This window comes from Rhamphochromis longiceps, linkage group LG12 (genome assembly GCF_057381845.1).
Source record: "Rhamphochromis longiceps isolate RC_006_pf linkage group LG12, R_longiceps_female_GT1.1, whole genome shotgun sequence".
In the NCBI taxonomy this organism is placed as follows: Eukaryota; Metazoa; Chordata; class Actinopteri; order Cichliformes; family Cichlidae; genus Rhamphochromis; species Rhamphochromis longiceps.
The window spans coordinates 1,858,139-1,883,055 of record NC_140568.1 but is presented as its reverse complement, the minus strand read 5'-3'; the positions used below and the strand labels follow the sequence as shown (position 1 = coordinate 1,883,055).

Below are 24,917 nucleotides of genomic sequence, written 5' to 3'. Positions count from 1 at the left end.
AGTCCCGTACCCGAGTACGCGGAAACAAATCTCCGAGAATACGTTTGTTCTTTGTAGAAGTAACATGACAAGATTTAACACATATAAAAACACTCTCTCAAAATACTCTAAATACCCTTCTACTCTAGTCAGTATCTGCATTAAAATTACCTGACAGCAAAATGAAAATAAACAAAAATGAAATGTCACCGTATACATGGTACCGTGAAAGAGTCTTGAGCCACTTCTCAGTTTTCTGGTTAAATATTTCTGCTTGAGAAATGGGAAAAATATTGAATTACTGACAGCTCTAAAGAGATCGAAAGTCAATATTTGGCGTGACCAACAGGGCCTGAATTCTCTTTAGTAAGTTTCTTTATAATTTCTTGAATTTATCCAACATTTCTCGAAGCTTTTTCGAGTAGATTCTTTGGGAATTTGGGTTTTTCTTCTGTTATCTGTTAGGATGATCTCATGCTGATTGAATAATGCTGAAATCCAGGTTGTGGGAGGTTAATCTATGACTCACAGCTACATTGTGTATTTTCTGTGCAGGTTTTTTTCTGCATTGGGAGGTTTCTAGATCATTTTCTTGCTGAAAAATTACACACCTGAAAAACCAAAAAACTGCAGATTGCTGTAGATCAGGGGTCTCAATCTTCACGTCTTACTGACGGGAAGAAATATGTGGTTTCTCCCTTAAAGTGACTTTTTTTGTTTCCTGTTTCCTGTTCCTGACTTTTACATACTGATGATGATTGTCTCAGATAATTTAGGATGTCCAATGCAGAGATATCCTAAACTTCCCTCACTTTTAGCAGCAGCAGCAACTGCAACAAAGTGCTTACATATTTCTTTAATGGGCAGGGCCATGATAAGACTCGTGGTGCACATAAACAGTAAAACACAACCAGTGCAGCCGGTTGACCCAGTAAGGTATGAATAAAAAAGTCATCCTTTTCCTTGTTTTGCAGCTTTATGGCAGTTTTTAATGCCTCTGTTAGCTTTCTATTGTGCAGAGCTGTGATTTCTGGAAAACAGATGACTTTGTCTCCTCGTTTCCTTCTGTGAAATATTTCAGGTAAAGGTAGGTCAAAGGTCAGTGTGAATAGATTCAGCTCAGAACTGCTTGGAGATATAATGTAAGCTACACCATAGTTATAGGCAATATGATATGACTGTAAACACTGGACAATGTGAGGTATTTCATTGTTAGTTTAATGATCAGACATTGAGCCTCAGTGGGACCAGCTGTATAAATTAAAACAAACATAAATCCACTGACTCAGACTTATAAATGATATATGACTAGAATCAGGACATAATGTCAAACAGGTATGCGTAAATCATGGGCAATTCAAGTATTTTGTAACGGCCGTTCTTACGGTACGTGCAGCGTTAACAGGTGAATTCCACAGTCATTGTGCCACTGTGGGTTTTATCTCAGGAATGTGAATAGAGAACCTCTTTGTTGCAGCTGGGTGGAGACTTCTGAGGAGACCAGTATGTCTTACTCACACTTCCCTGTGAGCACAGACAGGTCCAGAGGACGAGAGACCAACACTGACAGAACTCAAAGCAGCCACTCATTCAGGAACAAAAGGTAAGCAGCAGTCTGAGTGTGGAGTGATATTTCAGAGAGAAGCATTTAAACTTGTGTGAAGTGAAGTAAGCAGCACGGGCAAACAGGCACTGCATATGGTACAAGGAAGTATTCCAGGAAAATTGTGCTGAATGTTACAGATCAGTGAACTTTCTCTCCAGCTGCATCTTTTCCTTCTTTTTGCTGCGTTCGATATATTCTGTATTTCTCTAATACCTGTCTAATTGTCTTCCTCTTTTACATCACCGTACTCTTCTCCATCAGACTACTTCTTTCTTTCCTGCCTTAAACATCCTTTCATTGATCCTTTTACATTTCACCCCAGCTGTCATAGGGCGAGAGGCAGGGCACCGGTCACCGGTCTGTTACTGAACTAACACAGAGACAACCATCTGTGCTCACATTCACACCAGTTTCTCTTCAGCCTGACAGAAGTTCCTATTGTTCTTAACACAAATAGTTATTATTGTCATCGATATTCCGAAAATGTGGGAATAATGACAAAATCTTCAGACTTGCTCTCACTGAAGTGTAACACATTTTAGAGCGACCAACATTTACTGTCAGTAAGATAAACCCTCACAAATATATATGAGAGCCTCAAACAACACCATGATAGGATGAAGGCACACACACACACACACACACACACACACACACACACACACACACACACACACACACACACACACACACACACCTATTTTTAATGTAATGCACCAATGTGAGACATAAATATTGTGTTTGCACAACGAGAGTCTAAAAGTGACATTTGTTATCAGATTTTAAGGGTTTCCTGTTTTGTTCGTATTGGGTCAAAAAAGAAAAATTAGAATATGTATAAATTATTTTTCTATGCATGAATAACTTTATAACCGCATTAAGTAACTGTGATAAAATCATCTGCTTTGAGAGTAAACACGGAAATGCAAAAAAATCAAATCAAATGTCACCTGTTGATATCAGAGTGTCTCTGTCTTGTATTTCCACTCCTGGCTTACAGGATGCTTTACACTGAGTTACTGCAACTGTGGCAAAATTCGGTCGAGGCTGTGGATGCGAAGGACTGGCCAACAGCTCTGGCCAAACTCAATGAGATCAGTGAGCCCACTTCTCGCACGCTGTTTAATACTGCCTCATGTTACCTGGCCCTGGGGCAGCTGGATTTGGCCTTGAAGGTGAGTCACTCCAAATGATTGAAATGGAAACGTCTATAATCTTTAACCAGTGGCTGTCAGGGATTACTGGTTATTTCACAAACGCTGTCAAATCAGGAAACGTCCTGGACTTTCCAGGCTGTAAATGAGCAAACTGAGCATCGTATGTGGATCATTGGTGTGTGTGTGTGTGTGTGTGTGTGTGTGTGTGTGTGTGTGTGTGTGTGTGTGTGTGTGTGTGTGTGTGTGTGTTTGAGAGAGAGAGAGATAAAGAGGAGGAGTGAAGATGAAGAAAAACATACAAAGAAGGTCAATAAAAAGCTGTACATGCATTATTATTTACTGTATCACTCGTGAGTATACACACACGTACAGTAAAGCTTTGATGTCGTCTTTCCCCTCTCTGCTATCCAGGCTTTAGACTTAACCATTGCTAAGGATGAACGCCTTGCTGTCGCCTTCTTCCAGCGAGGAGCAGTGATGATGGAGATGGGCAGGTAAGAAGGACCATTTCAAACTAACTCGTAGTCTGTGTACATATTACTATTTCTCAAAAAGATGCTGTGTAAAGTGTCAACATAAACAAGATGTGATGATTTATATACGAGAGAGTCAGACTGACAGAAGGCTACGCTTCCAGGAGCACTCACCCAGTAATAAATCCTGATTATTCAGCTAAAGTCCGAACAGGTCAGTCCATCTGAGTGCTAACACAAAGAGACAAACAATATTTACTTTTTAATATGATGGATTATTAATAAGATTTAAATGAGAGCTAAACATAAAATCTGGTAATAGTTGCTAACGCTCGACTTCATGACAACTTAAGATTTTGCCCGATAAATGTGAACAAAGAGGCAGAGAACAGGATGTGCCGAAATACACAATTTAAATACACAAAAATAACCAAAAATCATATAATTCATCCATCATATGCAGTACGCCATATGTTAATTCACTAAATACATTAAAGGGTGTATTATGAGGAGTATGGGAGACGGCCTGTGGACCATTGTGGTGGAAAGCTGGAACAGACAATAAAACTATTGTGAAATTTTCCTTTGTACTGATACACCAGAGACCCACAGGTGTGGGAGGTGGGCTGGGATTAGTTCCTGGCAACTCATTTCTCAGTGGACCAACTGAGGAAAAACATCTAAAACTAAGAAACAGAGATTACGTTAAATTTGAAAACAGCTTATTGGAAAATCTGAAAAACTAAAAGAACATTTACTTCATTCTTCACTAATGAATACTAAATACTAAATAATAATATATAAAAATAAAATAATAATAAATAATAATAAATATAAATATAATATAAATATAAATATAAAAATATATATTAATAATAATATATATTAATAATAATAATAATAATAATAATATATATAAAAATATAAAAATAATAAAAATAATAATAAAATAATAATAATAATAATAAAAAAACCACTTAGATGTGTAGCACCTCGCATCACCACCAACGTTACATCATATGCTCCACACAGACAATGAAGAAGAAAAACTGTAAAAACAAACCAAATAAACAGACTGTAACAAACCGCGGCAGACCTGCTCTTCAGCCTCACACACTGACAACAACAACACCACAGCAGGACCCAGTTCACACAGCGGCACCGCAGACCACGCCCCCGCCACACTGATGTAATATGAAAACACGAAACTACGAAAGATGTTCATGTATTACTAAAACATGACAAATTATGACAGAAAAGTTTGGCGCTGGTGTGGTATCTATGTGATTATATTATTTATACATTGTGTGCTATTCAGGTTTTTAAATATACTGCCCGCATTTCTTTCTCTCTCCAGGTTGGAAGAGGCTCTGTCTGACTACATCTGGGCACAGAAACATATGCGAGAGAACGTAGTGATCGACTACAAACAGCTGGGACTGAGATTTAAACTGTACAGCTGGCAGGTCTGACATTCAGCCTCACCTACACACACCTCGACACAAGGACACACCATCATCAAGGATTCGGTTCAGTGCACATTAAAACGCCATAAAAAGGAAATTCAGCCCCGTGCGGTCTCATCACCACCTTTGTGTAGTTCAAATATCAGCCACACACCTGTGAGCTGTCAAAGCCTCGTTAATGGAAGAAGACACACGTGATGGTTTTGTTACTGGTTCCAAACAACAGTGCAACTGTGTGTGCCACTGTGAGTTTTAAACATTTCATCATCAGATACAGTCAGCATAACGTAAACTACATAACAGCTGTGGTGGTTGTCCAGACAATCGTCCACAAGAATCATACATATCCAGTTTACCAGCTCAGCTGCTGCTCAGCGAACATCTGAAATAAAGCAGTTTCATTTCATTTTAAATGCCAAATCTATTCTGGAGAAACAACCTGTCATTCACCAGAAATTGTTTGAATGCACTAAAACGGGTAACTGTGATATGTTCCAAGGTGTTATACAATGCAGCAGCTGTGTATTGTCAGATGGGCCAGTGGGAGCAGGCCAGGGACGTCCTGCTGTCAGCCTCCCAGGAGAAAGGACCAGGACGAGGGGGGAGCATGGAGGCAGCTTTGGAGAGCATCAGGGTGAGTTCATTTGTTTTTAGGTTTAAGGTTAATGACTACTTGGTACGATCCTGGTTTAGCTGAAAAAAAGACCCTGTTGGAAAACCGAACATGTCACAAAGCCTTCCTCAGGTTTTATGGTTACCGTGGTATTTATTATTGTCCAATCAAATGGACCAGCAGTGAGAATTTTACATGACAAATGACTGCAGAAAGTGCCGATGGAGTCACCTGTTGTTGGTTTAAATAAAACAAATATTTCACCAAACAAGACTTACAATGACGTCTAAAGCCTAGACTTAAAAAATGAAATATAGGCGCTTAAGTACAAGTGGTGATTTTATTATTCTAAAGTAATATTACAGTAAGACTCTGCTGTCGCTAAGTAAATCCCAAGAGTTGATTGTGTCCATCTGGACGTAGAGTTTTCAGGGGGAGAAACGTTTCGTCATCATCAGCTGACTGCAGGTTTCCAGCCTTATAAACGGGATATTTGCACAGTGACTGACACCAGCACCACTGCATGAACACGGTGCTGGGAGTCAGTTTATGATCATGAGACTCTTTACTATAACTTTAAAAACAGAATAAGCAGGCCCTGGATCCTCTCCTGGTACCTGAGGGTGTGGTGTTTCGTCCCAGGAAACAGGATGTGGAGCAGCTGCAGCAAAGAGACTTCTTGGGAAAAGCAACGGTACGTAGAGAGTGCCTGTGTTACACGTGTTTATCCATCCATTTGTTTTCTTCTGACCGTCTTATCCCTGCCGTCACACAGTGAGAAGGCAGGGCACACCCTGGCCACGGTGCCAGCCTGTTGCAGGGCTGACACGTTTAGAATCAGCAATTAACAGTTCAGTTCAATTTTAACGAGATAACGAGAGGATGGGCAACAGGTGGAGACGCAGCTCGAATCAATCAGACAGAGGACAGAGGAAGCATCAAAACCTAAGAAGCAGAAATTCACCAGAAACATAACAAGAACTAAACTGAAACAAAAGATGATATTAATCGAAACATCAACACTGAGTCACCAACTCCAGGACAGCATCGAGCGACATACAACACAACGACATAAATGACTGTAAGACAACAAGGTTCAAAAGTCCACAAACTCAAAATGCTGAACTATGACAATTTGATTATTGAAATGATTAAGATGTGCTCTTAAAATAAGCTTAAATGAATCCTGGCACATGTATCAGGTTATTTTAACCCAAACAAACCGATAAGTGTAGCTCATTAAAATAAATATAAACGTCGGCCCTGACTAAATGTATGACAGTTGAAATACGACTAAAACACATCATTTAAACTGCACTTTATATTCATTCATGTCTAATGCTCTCCCTTTGCAGGTGATTTCCTCCATGATACCCAATGATGATTTTGGAGGCTTTGAGCCTTTGAGGCAGCAGGTGAGCCTGACCACAGCGTATGTGTGACGTTACTGTGAGCTGCTGCAGATGCTAACTGTCATTGTCCTCTGCACAGAAACCTGGCTTCTACGAGCCGAATGTGGATGGAGCTCAGTGAGTTTGTTACGTGATGACACAGAACATGTGTGTGGCCGATGCTACTGCAAGGCTACAGCAAAGCCGTGCTTGTAGATTTACAGCTTATTTTGTCCGTTACCTGTTAGGGATTCTCGATACATGCAAGTGCGTGTCCCTTACATGGCACGAGGACCAGGACAGCTGACGGTGCCTGGAGGCGTGACGGTGTTTTTATTTGGAGAGGAGAACAGAGATGGGATGGCCACTGTCATATATGATGGACAGGTGAGGAGTGACCTGCAATCTGAAACAATGAAAGAGGGTTTTGAATCTGACAATATGAATATTATAGTAAGTGGATTTAATCACTTTTATTTAAGCAGCAAAGATTCAAGAACATGGAAGAGACAATAAAAGTGAAACTTTAATTCAAAATAATCTGTATTCAGTTTCTCTCTGGATGAGTTTGAAGTCAAAACCTTTGTTAATATGTGCAAAAATTAATTATGTGCTGATTGCAATGGTACTGATAAAAGTAGTTGATGGTATTTCAGAGCTCTTAACCTATTTTTGCAACTTATCTCTTTGAACTGGTTCATTTCCAAATGAAATGAAAAGTGTGAAGTTATACCACAGTTTAAGACTACAGGCCAGCATCACTCCTCTCCCAATGTTCTAACATTATTTTGATCATAAATATGATTATCACTTTAAACAGACTGACTCTGGCCTTCCAAAGCAGGGGTCCCCAATCCCAGTCCACGAGGGCCGGTGTCCTGCAGGTTTTAGATGTCTCCTTGATCCATCACAGCTGATTTAAATGGATAAATGACCTCCTCAACATGTCCTGAAGTTCTCCAGAGGCCTGGTAATGAACTAATCATGTGATTCAGGTGTGTTGACCCCAGGTGAGATCTAAAACCTGCAGGGAGACCGGCCCTCGTGGACTGGGATTGGGGACCCCTGTTCTAAAGGTTCCTAGAGCCAGAAAAAAGACAACTGGAGAGCTTTTTCTTTTTGTGCCCCGTCTCTGTGGAACAGCCTCCCTCAAGACCTTAGGCAGGCGTGCTCTGTGCAGGTCTTTAAAAGTCTTACATGTCTTAATTCTATGGCTTTGAGTTTTTACATTTTTACTGTGTTTAACTTGTATTGCTATGTATCGCTTTTATTTTATTTATCGCTTTAGTTTCAGATAGTTGTACAGCACTTTGTTTGAAAGCGCTTTATAAATAAAGTTATTATTATTATTTATATTTTATATAAATCTTAATATGTATTCATTCCTGCTCAGGTTCTTGAGCATGTATTCTTTTGCTGTCACAATACTGAGAATTTCTGTATACAAGCTTTATTTTCATTGCTACAAATCTAATTTTTAGTCGTTTTTTGCAGAGAGGACTTCTGCCAGCATCCCTTCTTCAACCAGCAGATGTCAAGACGTCCAAAGGCAAAAAGGACACTGTAATATACTTCTCTTTGACTAACACAACACACAGTATTCATGTTCATGCCGCCCATTTAAGAGCTTTAATGGAGGCACTTTACAGATTGATCAAAATGACATTCTTGCTAAGTTCTTCTCTGCTTCACCCACCGAGATGAGACAACACAACTGTTGTGTCTGGTGACATTAAATGGATTAAAGGCAATTTCAACAAAAAACACAAGCTTCTGCTCTGTGACAAATCTGTTTTCATTGTGGAAAGAAAACTCTTCATTATTTATTCTCCTGTTCTGCTTCCTTCCACAGATAATTTCCAGTGGGATTCCCCTCCCACCAGGACTCAAGCCACCCACTCGCCCACAGTCTCAGCATAGTCCTGCAGCTCCTCCTCAGGGTAAAAATCACTCACACTCTGGTTTATCTTAAACCTTTTCACCTTTTTTCATTTCATTTGCTCCTTCAAAGCAACTCTCCGCTGTGAGAGATCATCCCAACGTTACAGTAATGTTTTCTCTGTTTGGTCTCGTGGCTTCATGTTTGCCAGATGGCCCTGTAATTTTAATCTTCTTAAGATTTTCTTAACATAAAATATAAAAATACAAAATCTTTATGATGAAACTTGTAACTATGGTTGTAATCACAGTACTCTTAAGATTTGCAGTTGTATTACATTGTTAACAAGACGGACATGAAACCAGGGAAAGGATTACGGTGTGATTTTTTTATTTAAAAGTAAATCTTCTGCCAAATTGTTGTATATGAACGATAACAGCCGCCAGTTTGTTTCATGCTCTGATGAACAAGGATAAAATATTAAAATGTCTGTTGACATGGCAACATAAATTGGTATAGCTGTTTTGTGCTAGTACTAACTTTTGGATACCTGGAGTTGCACCACAGATGAAGTATGAAGGTGCATCCTCCTCACAGACTGAATTAGTACTGAAAAGTAAAGCTTTGTAAAACACAGCAGCCATATTTGTGTCAGTTTTGCTGGTGAAAGAGGACCTAGAACGCAGGATCAGAGCAGGCAGGGATAAAACGAGAACGGCCCTTTATTGGAGGCATAATAGCAACTAAACAGGAAGCAGTAAAAATGCCAAACTCCATGAGAAACTTTGGAAATGCCAGGGAAACACTTGGAGGATCTGGGGAACAGAACTAGAGGAACTGTGGAACAGTAAGAAAGAGGAATGCTAACAGTATCATAAGTACACTACAGATTAAAGAACACAGTGTGATGAAAACGTAAACGGGACTGAGGGTGACAAAGGATGTAAACACATATAAAATAATTAGGGAGGGGGAGACACCATGGAGCACAGCTGGAACTAATCAGGGAAACAAAGCAGGGCGAACTATGCTAAATAGAAACTATGCTAAATAGAAACTATGCTAAATAGAAACTATGCTAAATAGAAACTATGCTAAATAGAAACTATGCTAAATAGAAACACTGCTAAATAGAAACACTGCTAAATAGAAACACTGCTAAATAGAAACACTGCTAAATAGAAACTATGCTAAATAGAAACACTGCTAAATAGAAACACTGCTAAATAGAAACACTGCTGAATAGAAACTATGCTAGTTGGCTTTTGCCATTGCCAGCTTGTTCTGAAAATAGATGTGATGGCGAGGGGTCATTTGACTGTTAAACTTCATGCTCACTAACCAGTGACTTGACAAACACAAGTCATTAGCCAGTGGTCATATCCTGAAAGAGAAAATCCTTTCTGACACTTTAAATGAACAAAATTTATAGAAAGAACTTCTTTTATTTCATGAAATCAGTCATGATCTGATGTGTAACCAGGTGATATGACAAACTGGGTCTGCTGTGAAGGCCTTATGAAGTTTCTTGTTGACCTGATTTCAGGCTCATTGGAAAACTCAATTGCCCGCCTCTGCCATAAACTAATCAGGAATGTCTTTTCCAAAACAAACTATTAGTATCACCCTGTGGTGATCATTAAAGCCAATGCTTGTTAAGGTACGTCTGTACTTATTCATATTCAGTAAGCCTGTGCATGTTGTGTTGATAAAACGTGATTGAAACATGTTTAAATGAAGTAAGTTGAGCTCTTGAAATATTTTAATCCTTCACAATTTTGTCATTTTACTCCAACACTATTCATTAACTTTTACCCCAGTACTACTTGGGCACTTAGATAATTACATTTGTCTTCATACATAACGTTCAACAAAGTGTAGAGTCTGGTTAACATAAAAGCTGAATGGATTTACAGCCACTACCATCCTCCTAGCTTTGTCCGGGTTGCAGGGGTATAACCCAGAAGTGACAGGTTAAGAGGCAGAGTGCGACCTGGATAGCTCACCAGTCTATCACATAGAGACAAACAACCACTTACATTCACACTTTAGGGTAATTTGGAATCACCAATTAACCTAGCTCTAATAACTGCATGACTTTTAACTGTGGGAGGAAGCCAGAGTCCTCAGACAGAACCCACTGCAAACTAGCCAGATTGTGGATTTGAACCCATGTTCTTGCTATGAGGCAACAGCGCTAACCACCACGCCACCAAGCTGTCAATCTAGGCTCAACAAATGTAGGAAAGGCTATGATTTCAAGGCTTGATGCAGAATTTTTCCGTATGTTTTTGTCCTTGACAGGTCAAACCACAATAAATAGTGTCGAGCATACATGGTGTGTGTGTAGTTGCCTTTTAAAACTCCAGGGATTTTCCTGCAGTTTGAAATCTCGTGCGATCTTGTGAATTTCTTGAGTCCAGCACCTAACCACTCTCACTAGATTGCATCACGTCATCTCAACAAGAACAAATTAAGTTGTTGAATTTCATAAAGATCCTACATGATTTAATTACCTTCACCATAGAAACATGAAATTATTTTCAAATTACAAGTTAGACTTTTGATGCATCTCAATCATCCAGGAAAGTAAATCTCCAAAAGTTGATTCTGTTCACCTGGACGTAGTGTTTTGTGGGAGAACCGTTTCGTCATCATCAGGTGACGTCTTCAGTCTCAGCTGACTGCAGGTTTCAACCTTATAAACAGGACGTTTGCATAATGACTGAAACCAGCCCTGAAGGAACAATGGGCTGGGAGGTCAGTTCCTTAATCTTAATTATGCAAAGTCTCATGACCACTGATCAACAACCACTGATCAAAGACCACTGATCAATGGCCATGAGTCCCATTCACAGAGAGTTGGGGAATGGCTGCAATCACAGCATTGTAAGATGGTGACAGATGTACCCTTAGGCCCCTCCTCCATTCAGAGATGGTCTTTCCCTTTTCATGTAAATGGCCTCCTTGACTCGGCCCTCAAACCAGCGTTCCTCCCTGTCCAGGATGTTACATCCTCATCATTGAAAGAGTGTCCACTGGCCTGTAGGTGTGCATAGACTGCAGAGTCCTGGCCTGACGAGGTAGCTCTTCTGTGTTGTGCCGTCCTCTTAGCCAGAGGTTGTTTGGTTTCCCCGATGTATAAATCCTGGCACTCCTCCTGCACTTAACAGCGCACACTATGTTACTCTGTTTGTGTCGGGGACCCGATTCTTGGGGTGGACCAGTTTTTGGCGCAGTATGTTTTGGGGTTTAAAGGTCACAGAGACCCGGTGTTTAGAAAAAATGCGTCTCAGCTGCTCTGATACTCCTGACACGTACGGGATCACTACAGGTTTTCGCTTGGGCAGCGGTTGTCCTTCTCTCCTGGATCAGCTGGAGCTTTCTTTAGGTGCCTTCCCAGCTTTGACAAAAGTCCAGCTGGGATAACCACAGTTACTCAGGGCCTTCTTGATGTTCTTCTGCCTCCCTGGCTGCTGTGTCAGTGGGGATGGTGTTCGCTCTGTGTTGTAGCGTCCTGATGACGCCCAGTTTGTGCTCCAGTGGATGATGAGAGTCAAACCTTAAATACTGATCCGTATGTGTAGGTTTACGGTACACGTCAGCTTTTAGATGTCCCCCATTACTGATGGAAATCTCACAGTCTAAGAAGGCTAACCTGCCCCTTTTCATATCCTCCCTGGTGAATTTGATGTGTCGGTCCACAGAGTTAATGTGGTAATGTGGTACGTCCTGAGATTTGATTTTCAGCCAGGTGTCATCCACATATCTGAACCAATGGCTTGGTGGTGTTCCAGGGTAGGATAGCAAAGGCCTCTTTTCCATTTCCTCCATGTACAAATTGGCCATGATGGTTGAAACTGGGGAGCCCACGGCACACCCATGTTTCTGCCTGTAGAACTGAGCCTTGTATGTGAAGTAGGTGGAATGAAGACACAGTTCAAACACACTTGGTGGATGCTGAGAGCGGTCCTGTTGCTGAGGTTGGGGTCATCCTGTAATCTCTTACGGACCGCCTCCAACGCTTCCGTGACTGGGATGCAAGTGGTCATGAGAATTTGCATAATTACAGTTTTTTACAGACGCTAGGACACATTTCTCAATACTTAGGTCACGTTTGCAAAACTCCTCACACAGTGAGCACAACAGAAGTCTATGTGGGCTAAACTGAGGACCAGTTATCATTGTTTTGGCACAAAATGCATTCAATGACTACATCTCTCAAATTTCATGAATCATCTTCTCACTCAGACACAACAACTGCCAAAAATCTTTGTACGGACAGGACATTTTGCATGTGCTTACATACTGTTTTCAAAACTGTTAAACTTATGGCCAAAACAATAACACAATGCAAAACTTGAAAAGACAGCAAAATCCAACAGCAATATTTTATTGAAACATATTTTAAATCTAAAAATGCAGTTTAACCAGCCACAGCTGATTCTCATTGTAGATGAACATCTGCACAGGTGTTACTCCTTCAATTTTTCAACTCCTTCAATTCTGGCAGCCAGAAGATTCTTTCCTAGGTGTGTTGCCCTAGATGACATAAGATGTGATGTGGATGAGAACCTGTGGCCAAATGGAGGAGACCGAGTAGATTAGCATTACTATTGTATGTGTATCAGTGGATGGTGTGTATACAAATTCTTGTATTTTGGGATTACTTAGTGCAAAAAAATAAAAAATACATAAACAAATATTAACGAATTCTGCATGATGTCTGATTCATTCCAGTAACATATATTGAAATTATAAACAGAGATGTGTCCTTGTTTTACACAAGGAAACACTGTGTAATGCTACATGTTGTTAGTGTTTTTTAGGTCATTGTTCTGTGGGTGACAAAGTGTGTTTGTCGGCTGTCAACCTTTGCTAGTGTTCTGGAAGAATGAGTTTATTTGAGACCTGAATGAAGTGTTTTGGTAGTTGTAGTGCATTTTGAATGTGAAATGAACTGCTTTGCCAAGCTGACGGTCAGTTAGGAGAATTGTGTGAAGAGTTTTGCAAAAGTGACCTAAGTATTGGGAAATGTGTCCTAGCGTCTGTAAAAAACTGTAAGACTGACCTCCCAGCCCATTGTTCCTTCAGTGGGCTGGTTTCAGTCATTATGCAAATGTGCTGTTTATAAGATTGAAACCTGCAGTCAGCTGAGACTGAAGACGTCACCTGACGAGTGACTGAAAACGTCCAGATGAACAGAATCAACTTTCGGAGAAAGTTAAACTTTTGTAAATGTAACATCCATCATTTTTTACAGTGTAGGCCCAGCTGCCTGTTAGAACAGAGAGCGCACAATTACACAATCAGTCCCCTCTGATAGCCTCCTGTTGGCTGAAGCCTTGTCATAAACAGTCAGATTTGAGTTCAAATTGTTTCAATGTTCAGTAAAGGTCAGGAGAGAGGTGCAACGTGTGCGTGTGCAGACATCTGTAAAACAAGGTGGAGGCTGTCTCGTGATTTGGGGCTGCATCTCAGCCAGTGGTGTTGAGGGTCTCGTCAAAATGGATAAAATTGTGAATGCAGAAAAATACATGAATATTTTGATGCACTACACAGTATCATGGAAGACTGTCTGTGCCTTTGTGTAATGGATGATGCTACTGCACACACTGTGCAGCTCTTAGGATGGTTTTCCATGAAATCTACTTTACTGGTTATATGTGTTTGGTGAGTTGTTCTTTTTAGTTGTATTGTTGGAAGATAAAGCCTGCACTGAAGACTGGAGATTAAACAACGATTAAAAAAAATCATTGCTGGTTCTAGTGGCTTTCATCCTTTTTGTGTTTGCTGATATGCACCTTTACTGTGGTTTCCCTGCAGGACATCTTACCTCAGACACACCTCCTCCATCTTACATTACTGCCACCCACTCTGAGACTCCCAAATGCACAGCCAAAGCACGAGAGCAGGTAAATCCTCCTTCGAAAGATGAAAGCCGATGCACTGAAAGAAGGACTCACAGCTGATTGCCTCGGACACACAAATGCACACACTTTTTCCCTGATCTAAATATAATAAGTTTTGTGCATTTGAAGAAACCGTTTTGTAAAGTTGAACTTAACAGCGCAATGTTGATTTGTTCCAGTTAAGTCACTGTGACACTGGAGGACAGCAGACGTGTTTGATTTTGGAGTAAATATTCTTGTTCTGACACGTGAATATTGGTGCTGCTGGTTAAACAGCGTTGTGAAGGTTTCACTTTGGGCTCTGATATGAATTTTTTGCTAAATTATTCAGGTGAGTAGAGAGAAGTCTTTGAATCAAACAACAACAAGCACAAAACATTAAAACCTAGTAAGATTCCTGAAAATCAAAAGATCTTCAGTCGTTAGACGGTTTGTTGAGATTTCGCAACACAGCGCATGCATGCAGTGCTGCAGATGTTTGTGACACTGGTATGTTGTCACATCTGTTCTGAGCTAAAACAAAACTCAAATCTAAACTAATCACTTATTTGTTTGAGTTTCTTTTCAAACTTATTTAACATACCAGCCAGCAGCGAAGCAGTTTGCAGAAACATGAAATAAGTCACTTAGCTAACAATTTAATTGCCCGTACAGCATTTAGAAATGTCCAGTACGTCATCAGTTGGCTGACAGCGAACAGCAAATTACACAACCAGTTACAGCAGTGTATAGCTCCAGCCTTTCCATGGAGCTCATCGTGTGTCTGCAGTAGCCGAGGAAGGACAAACCCAACACTGGGTACATACTGGGCCTCATGTCTCTTATGTTTGAAATGACGACTGCAGGTGAATGATATAATGACATAATGAATGAATGAGGGCTATTCAGTTGGTTGGCTGCAACCACACCGCTACACAGGCAGCTTTAGTTCACAAACCTTAACAAAAAATAGACAAAAAATTATATCTAAAAAACCTGTTTTCCAATGATTTATCTTTAGACGCTCTTGTATTCGCAGCATGCCAGCTCAGCTCAGAGAGCAGAGGCAGACTCTGTGGTGGTGAAGGTTCACTACATTTACACTGTGGCTCTGTCTGTCCCTCTGGACACGACATACAGTGAACTTAAGGAACGAGTCGCAGAGAAATTGGACCAGCCGGCATCTCATCTGCGCCTCAGGTAACAGCAGAAGCTGACAAACAAATGCCCTCCATCAGAGTAAGAATGTTACAGTGTGCACAGACATCTGACATCTACATCAAACATGAACAGGCAGAAGATTTTCCTTTTCTGTATTTTCCTGCTCATCTGCCAGTTTTTCATCTATTTTCCTGCTGATCCACCACTTCCTCTCACTCCCTCGTCCTCTCTCATTAGACGTAAGCACCACGGCTCCTGCGTGCTGACACCTCTGGACGGGGAAATCGAGTCGGCTCACACTGTGCAACAGTTGGCTGAGGCCGGCAGAGCTACCCTGTGGTGCCAGGTTTGTATCTAAACTAAATATGGTGGTGGAGGTGTCACAGCAACACTGCCACCAGCTTCCCCACACGTTATAAATGTTGTGTTAGTTTATGTTCATAACAAGGCAGGAAGCCTGAAATGGTTTGGACGGGAAGAGGAGGGAGGATTATAGTTATTATAGTGGGCAAAGGATTGAAATATGGAGCTGCAAGGCAGGAACAAAAGAGGAAGATTTATGGATGTAGTGAAAGAGGACATGCACAAGGTTGGTGCGACAGAAGAGGATGCTCGGAAAGGGTGACACTGACCCAGAAGATCTGCTGTGGAATAACTAAAAGCAACAGAACAGAATCAGACACGAAGGGCATAGTAGTTAGCTACAGTGTCCCTGTCTATAGAGCCAGTGCTTGCATATACTGCACACTTTCCAAATGGACAGCTGAAAGACCACAACTACTAGTACTTTCATTCATTTACACTACCAGTCAAAAGTTTTACAACTTTTAAATTCAGAATTATTCCAGTTATTTATTACAAGTCATTCAGTCCAATGAACAGCTTGAAATGGTACAAAGGTGAGGGTGAACTGCCAGAGGATAAACAAAGGTGCAGTTACTCAAAACTGAAAAATAATGTACATTTCAGAATCATACAAAAAGCCTTTTTCAGGGACAACAAGGGTTAACAGGTTAAATCTGTTCTGCAGCAATGCAGGTTGATCAAGCCTTGAAAGCTGCTGCTACTAATTCCTGCAGCTGTTCCAACTTTCTGGATTACTCCCCCCTCTGCCTGCATAGAAGCAGTGCTGGACACACCGTGGTGCCATACGCTCGTGAGCATCAGTTAAACAGTATTGTACTGCAGAAAGTAGAGTGTTGCTACACAAATGGGGGGGAAAGGCAATTGACAATGGAAGCGAGACCATCATCATAACACTTATAAAAGTAGGTCTGTCCTACAGAGAAACTGCAGCTGTCAGTGAGTCCAGTTTCCTTCACCATCCAAAGGCTCAGAAACAAAGTGTGACAGGAAGACGTCTGCAGACCCAAAGACACGACTCAGTGGACAAGTTTCTGAGAGTTAACAGCTGTGTGATGGCGGCTCACAGGACAACAGCTTCAAGCAGCTTAATAGTGGTCGTAGTGAGCAAGTCTCAGTTTCAGCTGTGAAGACTTTGAGGTGCAGGTTTGACAGGACGAGCTGCAGCAAGAAAGCCAGACGTCAGAATAAGACAAGAGGTTTGCCTGAGCCATAAAACAGCAGGACTACTGAAGACTGGAAGAAGGTTTTATGGACCGAAACTAAATTTGAAATCTTCGGCTCATCACGTCTTTGTGCGCTGTCGAGTAGGTGAAAGGACGGATCCACAGTGTGAGGCATCAACTGTCAAACATGGAGCAGGAAGTGTGATGGGCTGTTTGCTGGATCCAGGGTCGGTGACTCGTACAGAGTGAGAGGCTCCCTGAACCAAAACAGCTACCACAGCACTCCATGCAGGACCCTCTGGTGTGCAGTTGGTCAGGGGTTCATCCTACAGCAGGATAACGACCCAAACGTAAGTCCAAGCTGTGCCAGAACTACCTCAGGAACAAAGAACAAGATGGTGAGCTTGGAAACATGGAGTGTGCAGCACAGTCTGCAGACTTAAAGCCCATCCAGCTGGTTTGAACTGGACAGAAGAGGGAAAGCAAAGCAGCGACAAGGTCCACATTCATGGGGAATATTTGATTTCTATTGTAGAATGACTGGCACAGGTTTGTTCAGCTGCTCTATCTGCCAAAGGTGCTACTTTGGTGAGTCAAAGGTTAGAATACATTTTAGTCTATAAACTGATTCAATCTGCCTGTCTGTCTGTCTGTCTGTCTGTCTGTCTGCCTGTCTGTCTGTCTGCCTGCCTGCCTGTCTGCCTGCCTGCCTGTCTGTCTGTCTGTCTGCCTGCCTGCCTGCCTGTCTGTCTGTCTGCCTGCCTGTCTTCCCCACAGTCTGTATCCTTCAAGCTCGGGTCCTCTACCAGAGGCCTGGAAGCTCGAGGGTCCTGCGTAGCTCTTCCCCTCCATGCATATATTTATATATGCATGTGTGTGTACTAACTCATTCAATAATTTTTCTTATTTTTATTTCTACAAAACTTTCATACGTTTTGTTCCATGTGTACATTTCAATGTGCACAAAAATGTGGAGGTAGTGTTTGTACAGAAATATGTGAAAAACTATCAAAGCTAAAGGCTTCAGATATTCACAGGTTCTTCTCACCAACAAAATAAATCAGGACGTAATTTAGAACAGATACATCTGAAATGTTGCAGTAACGACTTACTGAAATTTAAAAAAAATCAAGCAGTCCCGTTAGGTCCCATATTTGAGCACATACTAGTACAAAATACTTTACACTGCAAAAGACAGCAAGTAACTTTGTCTTAATTATTTCAGCTTTAAATATTATATTTATCAATGATGCAAAAATAAAACACGAACATGAAATTTTGCCACACTTTTAAAGAAAATGTTATTTACATTTAACTGTTTGTCTTTTTGTGTCGAATTGTAACACACACCAAAAAATGTGAAGATGCTTCTCTAATGATATCTCAGCTAGTTTACAGGTTCACTCTCTTACTCACACTGTGCTACTGAACTGCAGAAAGAAGATCCCCTGGCCAGCCGTACTATCCTCTACCAGATGGTGGCCCTTTATGATTATGATGCTCAGGGGCCCGAAGACCTGGAGTTCAGTGAAGGTGACACTATTGACATCCTCGGTGAAGGTGAGGCTCCACGGCTCAAAGTGAAACTTCTAATCATTGTTTTTGTCTGCAATTTGAATTGATGCTACATTCCTGGGTCATCTGTTTAGATGCAAAAAGTATTAATTTCCTCTTTGTTTCTCTGTTACGCTCGTTTGTAGTTAACCAGGAGTGGCTGGAGGGACACTGTGCAGGAAGTATTGGGATTTTCCCCGGCTGCTTCGCCTACAGGGAGAATAACAATATCACTACGAGCTCAGAGATTTTGTAATCAAAAGTTCATTGTTGCATAAATTTTTTAAAGCACCTATTATTCTATGAATTGTAACAGTTTACAGGCTTGGAACAAGCAAACAGGCACGAGGCTGTTAAGTGCACCAAGTGCTATCTTCACTATGCTTTGAAGATCTTTTTAACAGAAACTTTTGTTTAAGAACATTACATGAAAACAATCATATTGGTGTATCCGTCATTACCATATAATCTTTATTGCATGTTTGATAAATAATCCTTTGTATAATATTATTAACGTATATACTCTCAAGTGTGATATCAGACACTTCCTGGTTCATGAGCTTCTGTTCCCGAGTCAGTCACGTCTCAGTGTGAAGCCTGTGTCTCCGAGTCTGTCTTGCATATGTGTTGTGTTTCCTGTCCTATGTCCGTGTATCCTGCTTTGCTTCCTTTGTCTCGTTATGTTGGACTAGCCCCAGCTGTGCCTCCTTCCTGTTTCCCATTACCTTCGCCCTTCGTGTTTGTCTCTGTTAGTTGTCGTGTCGTACCCTCGCAATGCTGCGGTTCGTCCTCTGTGCTCCAAGTAACTCTAATTCTCAGGTCCTGGTTTATTTTCTAGTGTTGTAGTGAGTTTTCTGTTTCTAGTTTTGTTTTATACTGATAATAGTGACTTCAGCAATAAAGCTGCTGCTTTCAGTTAATTTTCCTGCGTTGGGGTCCTGCATCCTGCCCGCCATACAGCAAAGCATCACATGATTATTCACATGTATACAGTATGCATGCATACACATGTTCACAGACATATATGTAGATTTATATAAACAAGCCTTAGTTGAAAACATGAGAGAGACAAGTACAAGTACAGTGATGACATCATATTACCCCCCCCCCCATTTTTTTTCTACCAAACTTGGCAAAACCCAAAAGCTCTGTTATCTGTCTCTATAACAAACCGTTTATTAAAAAGAACTTCCACTCCTGCATCTATCGCTGATTTTAGAGGAAGATACACATTTACGATATTTGCAAACATGATACAAAAGCTGTGGATCACCCGGAGGACCCCAAACTTAAGATTTTTAACCCAACTCTACATGGCACCGAGCATCAGTCCCTTTCAGATGGTGAATCTCAATGTTGACCTTTTCCAGCGGTATAGACCAGCCCACAACATGCTGACTGTCGGCTTACAGCAGAGGCAGGAACACAAGGTGTAGTCAGTGTCTGCAACAGCTGGGGTGGAGCTGAAACCAACACACACCTCAAAATGTTGCTGTGACAAACGTAACACAGGGTTTATTGTGGTTCGTGTGGTGTTCTTTGGATTTCTGTGAAAAATAGCACACGGCCTTGTCAAAGACACCTGCAAAACTACTGTGCTTGTACCCTGAGCTTTGCTATCGGTCTCAAGCAAAATCAGGGGCGATCAGAGCCTCGGCTGATCTGAGTCCTGACACTCAGAAATGCGCTCGAAAGATTAACATGATCTGACAAATCAGTCAGGGGAGTAATCACATTTCAAAAGTTCTTGTAGAACGCGACGTAATAACCATATATACCAAAAGCAGGCCTTGATCCAAATGTACACATACTGTATTTTGCCCTTATGCAGCTTTAGAAGATGCAGCATATATTTTCATTGCTATGTATATCAGTGAAGCCAGAGGAGATAAACCAGTTAAAGTGCAGGAAAGTCTTAAAAATGCAAAAGCCTGAATAATCTCTAATTTCCTGTTTCTAAATTCAGATAAAACTGTGGTTATTGTATTCACCCCTATAAATATTAGAAACACGCTGTCTAACCATGTCTTTGTGTTCAAAGAGTGTTTTTCCTTCCCACTGTCACCATGTGGTTGCTCATAGGAGGTCATCTGATTGTTCGGGTAGTCTCTATATTACTGTAGGATCTTACAGTATAAATCACCTCCAGGCCACTGATGCTGTGATTTGGTGCAAATAAAATGTCAATTTCATTGAACTGAAAATCTTCAGCTCTGCCAACTGCAGGTCGGTGTCTTTTTGTCAGTGCCATGTCTCAATCATGCATCATAGCACGTCTCTCTCTCACACGCACGCACGCACACACACACACACACACACACTCTCTCTCTCTCTGACTCGTGTGCACAGATATATTTTCATTGTGAATATGGTGAATGTGCTGGTTCTAATATGGGGCTTATCTGCTCTACGTGAACACTCACAGTGATTTATCCAACATGCCTCATTCACACCCATCCATACAGGTACTGTGTTCTTTCCCCCACACCATGACAACACCCACTTATTCTTTAACTCACTTTTATACTTATTTAAGATAGTAAAATCTACAAAAGCACATAAGCATTTCATTAGACTAAAATATATATGTCATGTTCTGCTTTGTTAATAAAAATGCACTCAGGTGCCTTTCATTTTTTCCCAGTTGGGTCTTAATGATGGATTAAAGATAGTGATATTAGCTGGGTGGGAGACCTAGACTCCATGAAAAGTTCACTACTTTGAGCATTAATTGCGAGGAAAGGAAATGTCAGGTGCTTTCAGCCGTCATCACAAATGGTAGATGTAAAATACTGCCTGTGATGTGTGAGCAGACAGCTGTTGATGCAGCCATTCAGATAGCTTATCAAACAGAGACCTCTAATTACTGCAGTACTCTCTGAATGCACAGAATCAGCGCCCACATCCCCCTGTCACAGCAGAAAGGATGGGAATCGTATCAGCTTTACATAAGAGAGTGAAAGCAGTCAACAAATGTTCTGTGTGTAGTGAGGAAACAGCCAGACGACCCTCTTTTTGAAACACAAGTTAAGCAGGATAATGTAATAATTTTAGATTTCATTACGCCCTAACCATCTGTATTAGTTAATTAGTAAGGGAACGAGTTACAACTCAGAGTACATCTTCAACAGTGATTGCAAACAACACAACTTATTGTAGGCAACACAGATGAAGGAGATAAACAACAATCTAGTGACCAGAGCTGGAGAACACAGCTTTGAGGATAATGCAACAACGAAGAAGGGAAGACTGAGGGAGGAAATAAAGGAGAGAGATGACTTGTGGACACACACCTGGAGAGAAATAGTTCAATGAGACTGGAAGCAAGTTAAAGTGAACACAAGACACAAAGACACAACTACTAAAAATAAAACAGGAAGTAAGACACAACTAAACAGAAGAGCTGATACAGGGGAAGACAGACGGACAACACTGGGGATCACAGCAAAACAAAGACACAGAAGGAGGAACAGAATGGAAACACAATGGGAATAAACAGAAGGAAACCCCGACAGTAACAAAACAGAAGACAAGATAAAACATAAAGGACCTGAATCACGCGGTAAAGCGGAAGATAAAATACATTTATAAGCACATGACAATAACAGCAGAAATTCAATCACTTTATTGAAGAGTATATTTACCACGGTATGAAAAAGTGTTTGCCCCTTTCCTATTTCCTTTTTTTTGTATGTTTGTCACACTTTAGACACTTTCAAAATTCAATTGAAAACCCACTTTTATTCCTTGGCCTCCAAACCTACATGGCCCTGTATGAACAAGTGACCCTGAATGATAACAAAAATTAATTGTGGTGTGTCACATCTCTGAAAAACAGAATTCAATTTCTCTAGCCACACCCAGACCCACCCAAACAAAACACTTAAATAGGACCTTTCGGTCGACACAAAGTGGAGCAGCAGAATTTCAGGAACAAATGAGAAACTAAGTAATTGAGATCTGTCTGTCTGGGTTATTAAGCTTTATTAAGTTAGGGTTATCAATTATAAAGGTTATTAAGCTGTTTCTAAAGCTGTGGGACTCCAGTGAACCACAGTCAGAGCCGTTATCCACAAATGGTGAAAATATGAAACAGCGGTGAACCTCCCCAGGCTGGCTGACCACAATGACTCCAAGAGTGCAGGGACGATTCCTCACAAAAGACCCCAGAACAACATCTGAAGAACCGCAGGTGAGGGTCAGTGTTCATGACTCCACCATAAGTGCATGACAAGGATCCAAGACAAAGGCTTGTCTCAGTTTTGCCAGAAAACATATCGATGATCCCCCAAGACATTTGGGAAAATATTCTGACGAGACTGATGAGGCAAAAGTTGAAGGTGTGTGCCCTATGACAGCGGTCCCCAACCCCCGGGCCTCGGACCCGTGAGTCGTTTGGTACCGGGCCGCGAGAATTGAGGCTCGGGTGTGAAATGTCTGGTTTTCAGGGTTTTTATCGGTTTTCAGAGTTATTTTGTTATCGTTTTTATTGTTAACTCGGTTTTCCTGGGTCTTTTCACGTGTGTTATGAATAAATCTTCTTTTTTTCGGTACCGGTACTAGTTTTATTTTGTTGTATTTATCGGCGACACCTTAAAGGCCGGTCCGTGAAAATATTGTCGGGCATAAACCGGTCCGTGGCACAAAAAAGGTTGGGGACCGCTGCTCTATGACATCTGGCGTAAAAGTACCACAACATTTCAGAAGAGCATCATTTGCTGCCTCAGGACCTGAAGTGTTGCCGTAGTAAAAGGAACCATGAATTATTCCGTCTACCAAAGCTTTGTGAAGGAGAATCTCAGGCTTAAGCTCACTTGGGTTCTGCAGCAGGACAATGATCCAAACACAGCAGCAGGTCCACCTCTGAATGGCTTAAGAAACACAAAATGAAGACTTGGTTTTAATAAACCAAATTGGTTTATTCCCTCAGAATTCCCAATCCATAATTTTCCTCCCTTTTCTAGCATTATGATAATTGGGATGATACCTATGCCCTGTTCACTGTTCTTCCTTTGTGTCTCTCCTTCTCACCCTCTGTCGTCTCTCGGGTTCTCCCCTGGGAGGAGGCGGGTCTGGCTGGAGGCTCAGCGGGGTGGATATTTTTGGGGTCAGATGAGGTCGCCGCCACTTTGTACTCAGCCATACTATGGCTCACAGACCTTGCTATCATCATGCTGTTGTCACTTCCCACCACCTTTTTCTACATGAGCTCCTTTCACCCTTTGGATTTGAGTCCATTCCCCGACCTCCCCCAGGGGGCGCCCCTGCAGTCATCCAGAGCTCTGACTACAGGAGGACGACTCTGGTTGGTGCTCTTGGACCCGTCACTGCAGGTTGATATTTTGGTGGTTTCCTAAAAAAGCCGACACATTAGAGTGAATGCCTTTAATTTGATTTAATGAATGGCTTTTGGTCCCGGTTCATTGCCTCTTTTGTGTATTATTGGACAAAATCCATATGGGAGGTTAGAGGCATAGCTTTCACCCTCCCAGGTCTCTTCCCCTCCCCCTGTCTTTGGTCCGGCGCAGGAAGGGAGGTTGAAGGGGGAAGGAGAGAAGTGAGAGGATGGGATGACGGTAAAGAAGGACTTAGAAGGACTTATGTGTAGCAGTTGTGGAGCCGGAGGGATCCGGAAGGAGTCCAGGTCTCCTGTAGCTGTCTGTTTACTATTTACAGGAACAATAGGAGAAATCGTACGGAGAGGGGGAATATCTCTCACCTCACTGAATTGCAGTGTCAGTAAGGGATGGTCTCCCAGAGGAGTGGATTGTGAGCTGGGGGGAAGAAGAGAGGTGGAAGGAGCTCCGCCTACCCCCAAACCCAGTTCCCTCCCTTCACTCAGGTCCAAGCTCTGGCTTCAGTTTTCCTGGTAATTTGTATTTCAATGTTTCAATGTTGCACAGTTTGTTCTATTTGGTTTTATTAAAGATGGAAATTCCTCCCCCCCTTTCTAGATTTCTCCCCTGCCGTCCCTTCCCCAAGAGACTCTGCAGAAGACAGCGGCGAGGGATCAGAAATACGTGAGGATTCGACATTTTCTGTAATCTGGCTGCCTCCAGCGTAGATTGAGCTGATCTGGCTTTATAGCGCTTTGTCATCCAACTTTCTGCCACTCAAAAAGCTGCGTCATCCAACATCAGCTTTCAGTTACTGCCTCTGTAAGTTCCTCCATGGGGGATAATATGATGTAATGTATACTTTATTAATCCCCATAGGGA

At 41.5% G+C, this 24,917-nt stretch overlaps 1 protein-coding gene across 3 annotated transcripts; it reads left to right on the top strand.

Moving 5' to 3' along the window:
• The first annotated feature begins 210 nt into the window (after positions 1-210).
• Positions 211-20,280, top strand: LOC146656544 (neutrophil cytosol factor 2-like). 3 transcript variants are annotated; one of them, XM_085424311.1, is made up of 17 exons: positions 211-345; positions 1,457-1,582; positions 2,586-2,760; positions 3,154-3,236; positions 4,573-4,681; positions 5,181-5,315; positions 5,881-5,988; positions 6,650-6,709; positions 6,786-6,823; positions 6,934-7,072; positions 8,180-8,248; positions 8,538-8,625; positions 14,391-14,479; positions 15,495-15,655; positions 15,854-15,962; positions 18,582-18,705; positions 18,846-20,280. In XM_085424311.1, exons 2-17 carry the CDS (start codon positions 1,485-1,487, stop codon positions 18,953-18,955), a joined length of 1,695 nt encoding a protein of 564 aa, XP_085280437.1. In that variant the 5' UTR covers positions 211-345; positions 1,457-1,484; the 3' UTR covers positions 18,956-20,280. The 3 variants fall into 3 exon arrangements, with proteins under 3 accessions (XP_085280437.1, XP_085280434.1, XP_085280436.1); XM_085424308.1 differs by lacking the exon at positions 211-345 and adding an exon at positions 935-1,066; XM_085424310.1 differs by lacking the exon at positions 211-345 and adding an exon at positions 937-1,060.
• Positions 20,281-24,917: the final 4,637 nt, after the last annotated feature.

Coding starts and splice junctions, on each gene's coding strand:
- LOC146656544 (XM_085424311.1), top strand. CDS start 1,485: ATGTCTTACTCACACTTCCCTGTGAGCACAGACAGGTCCAGAGGACGA. Junction 6,824..6,933: donor CCGAATGTGGATGGAGCTCA/GTGAGTTTGTTA, acceptor GTTACCTGTTAG/GGATTCTCGATACATGCAAG. Junction 7,073..8,179: donor CTGTCATATATGATGGACAG/GTGAGGAGTGAC, acceptor CGTTTTTTGCAG/AGAGGACTTCTGCCAGCATC.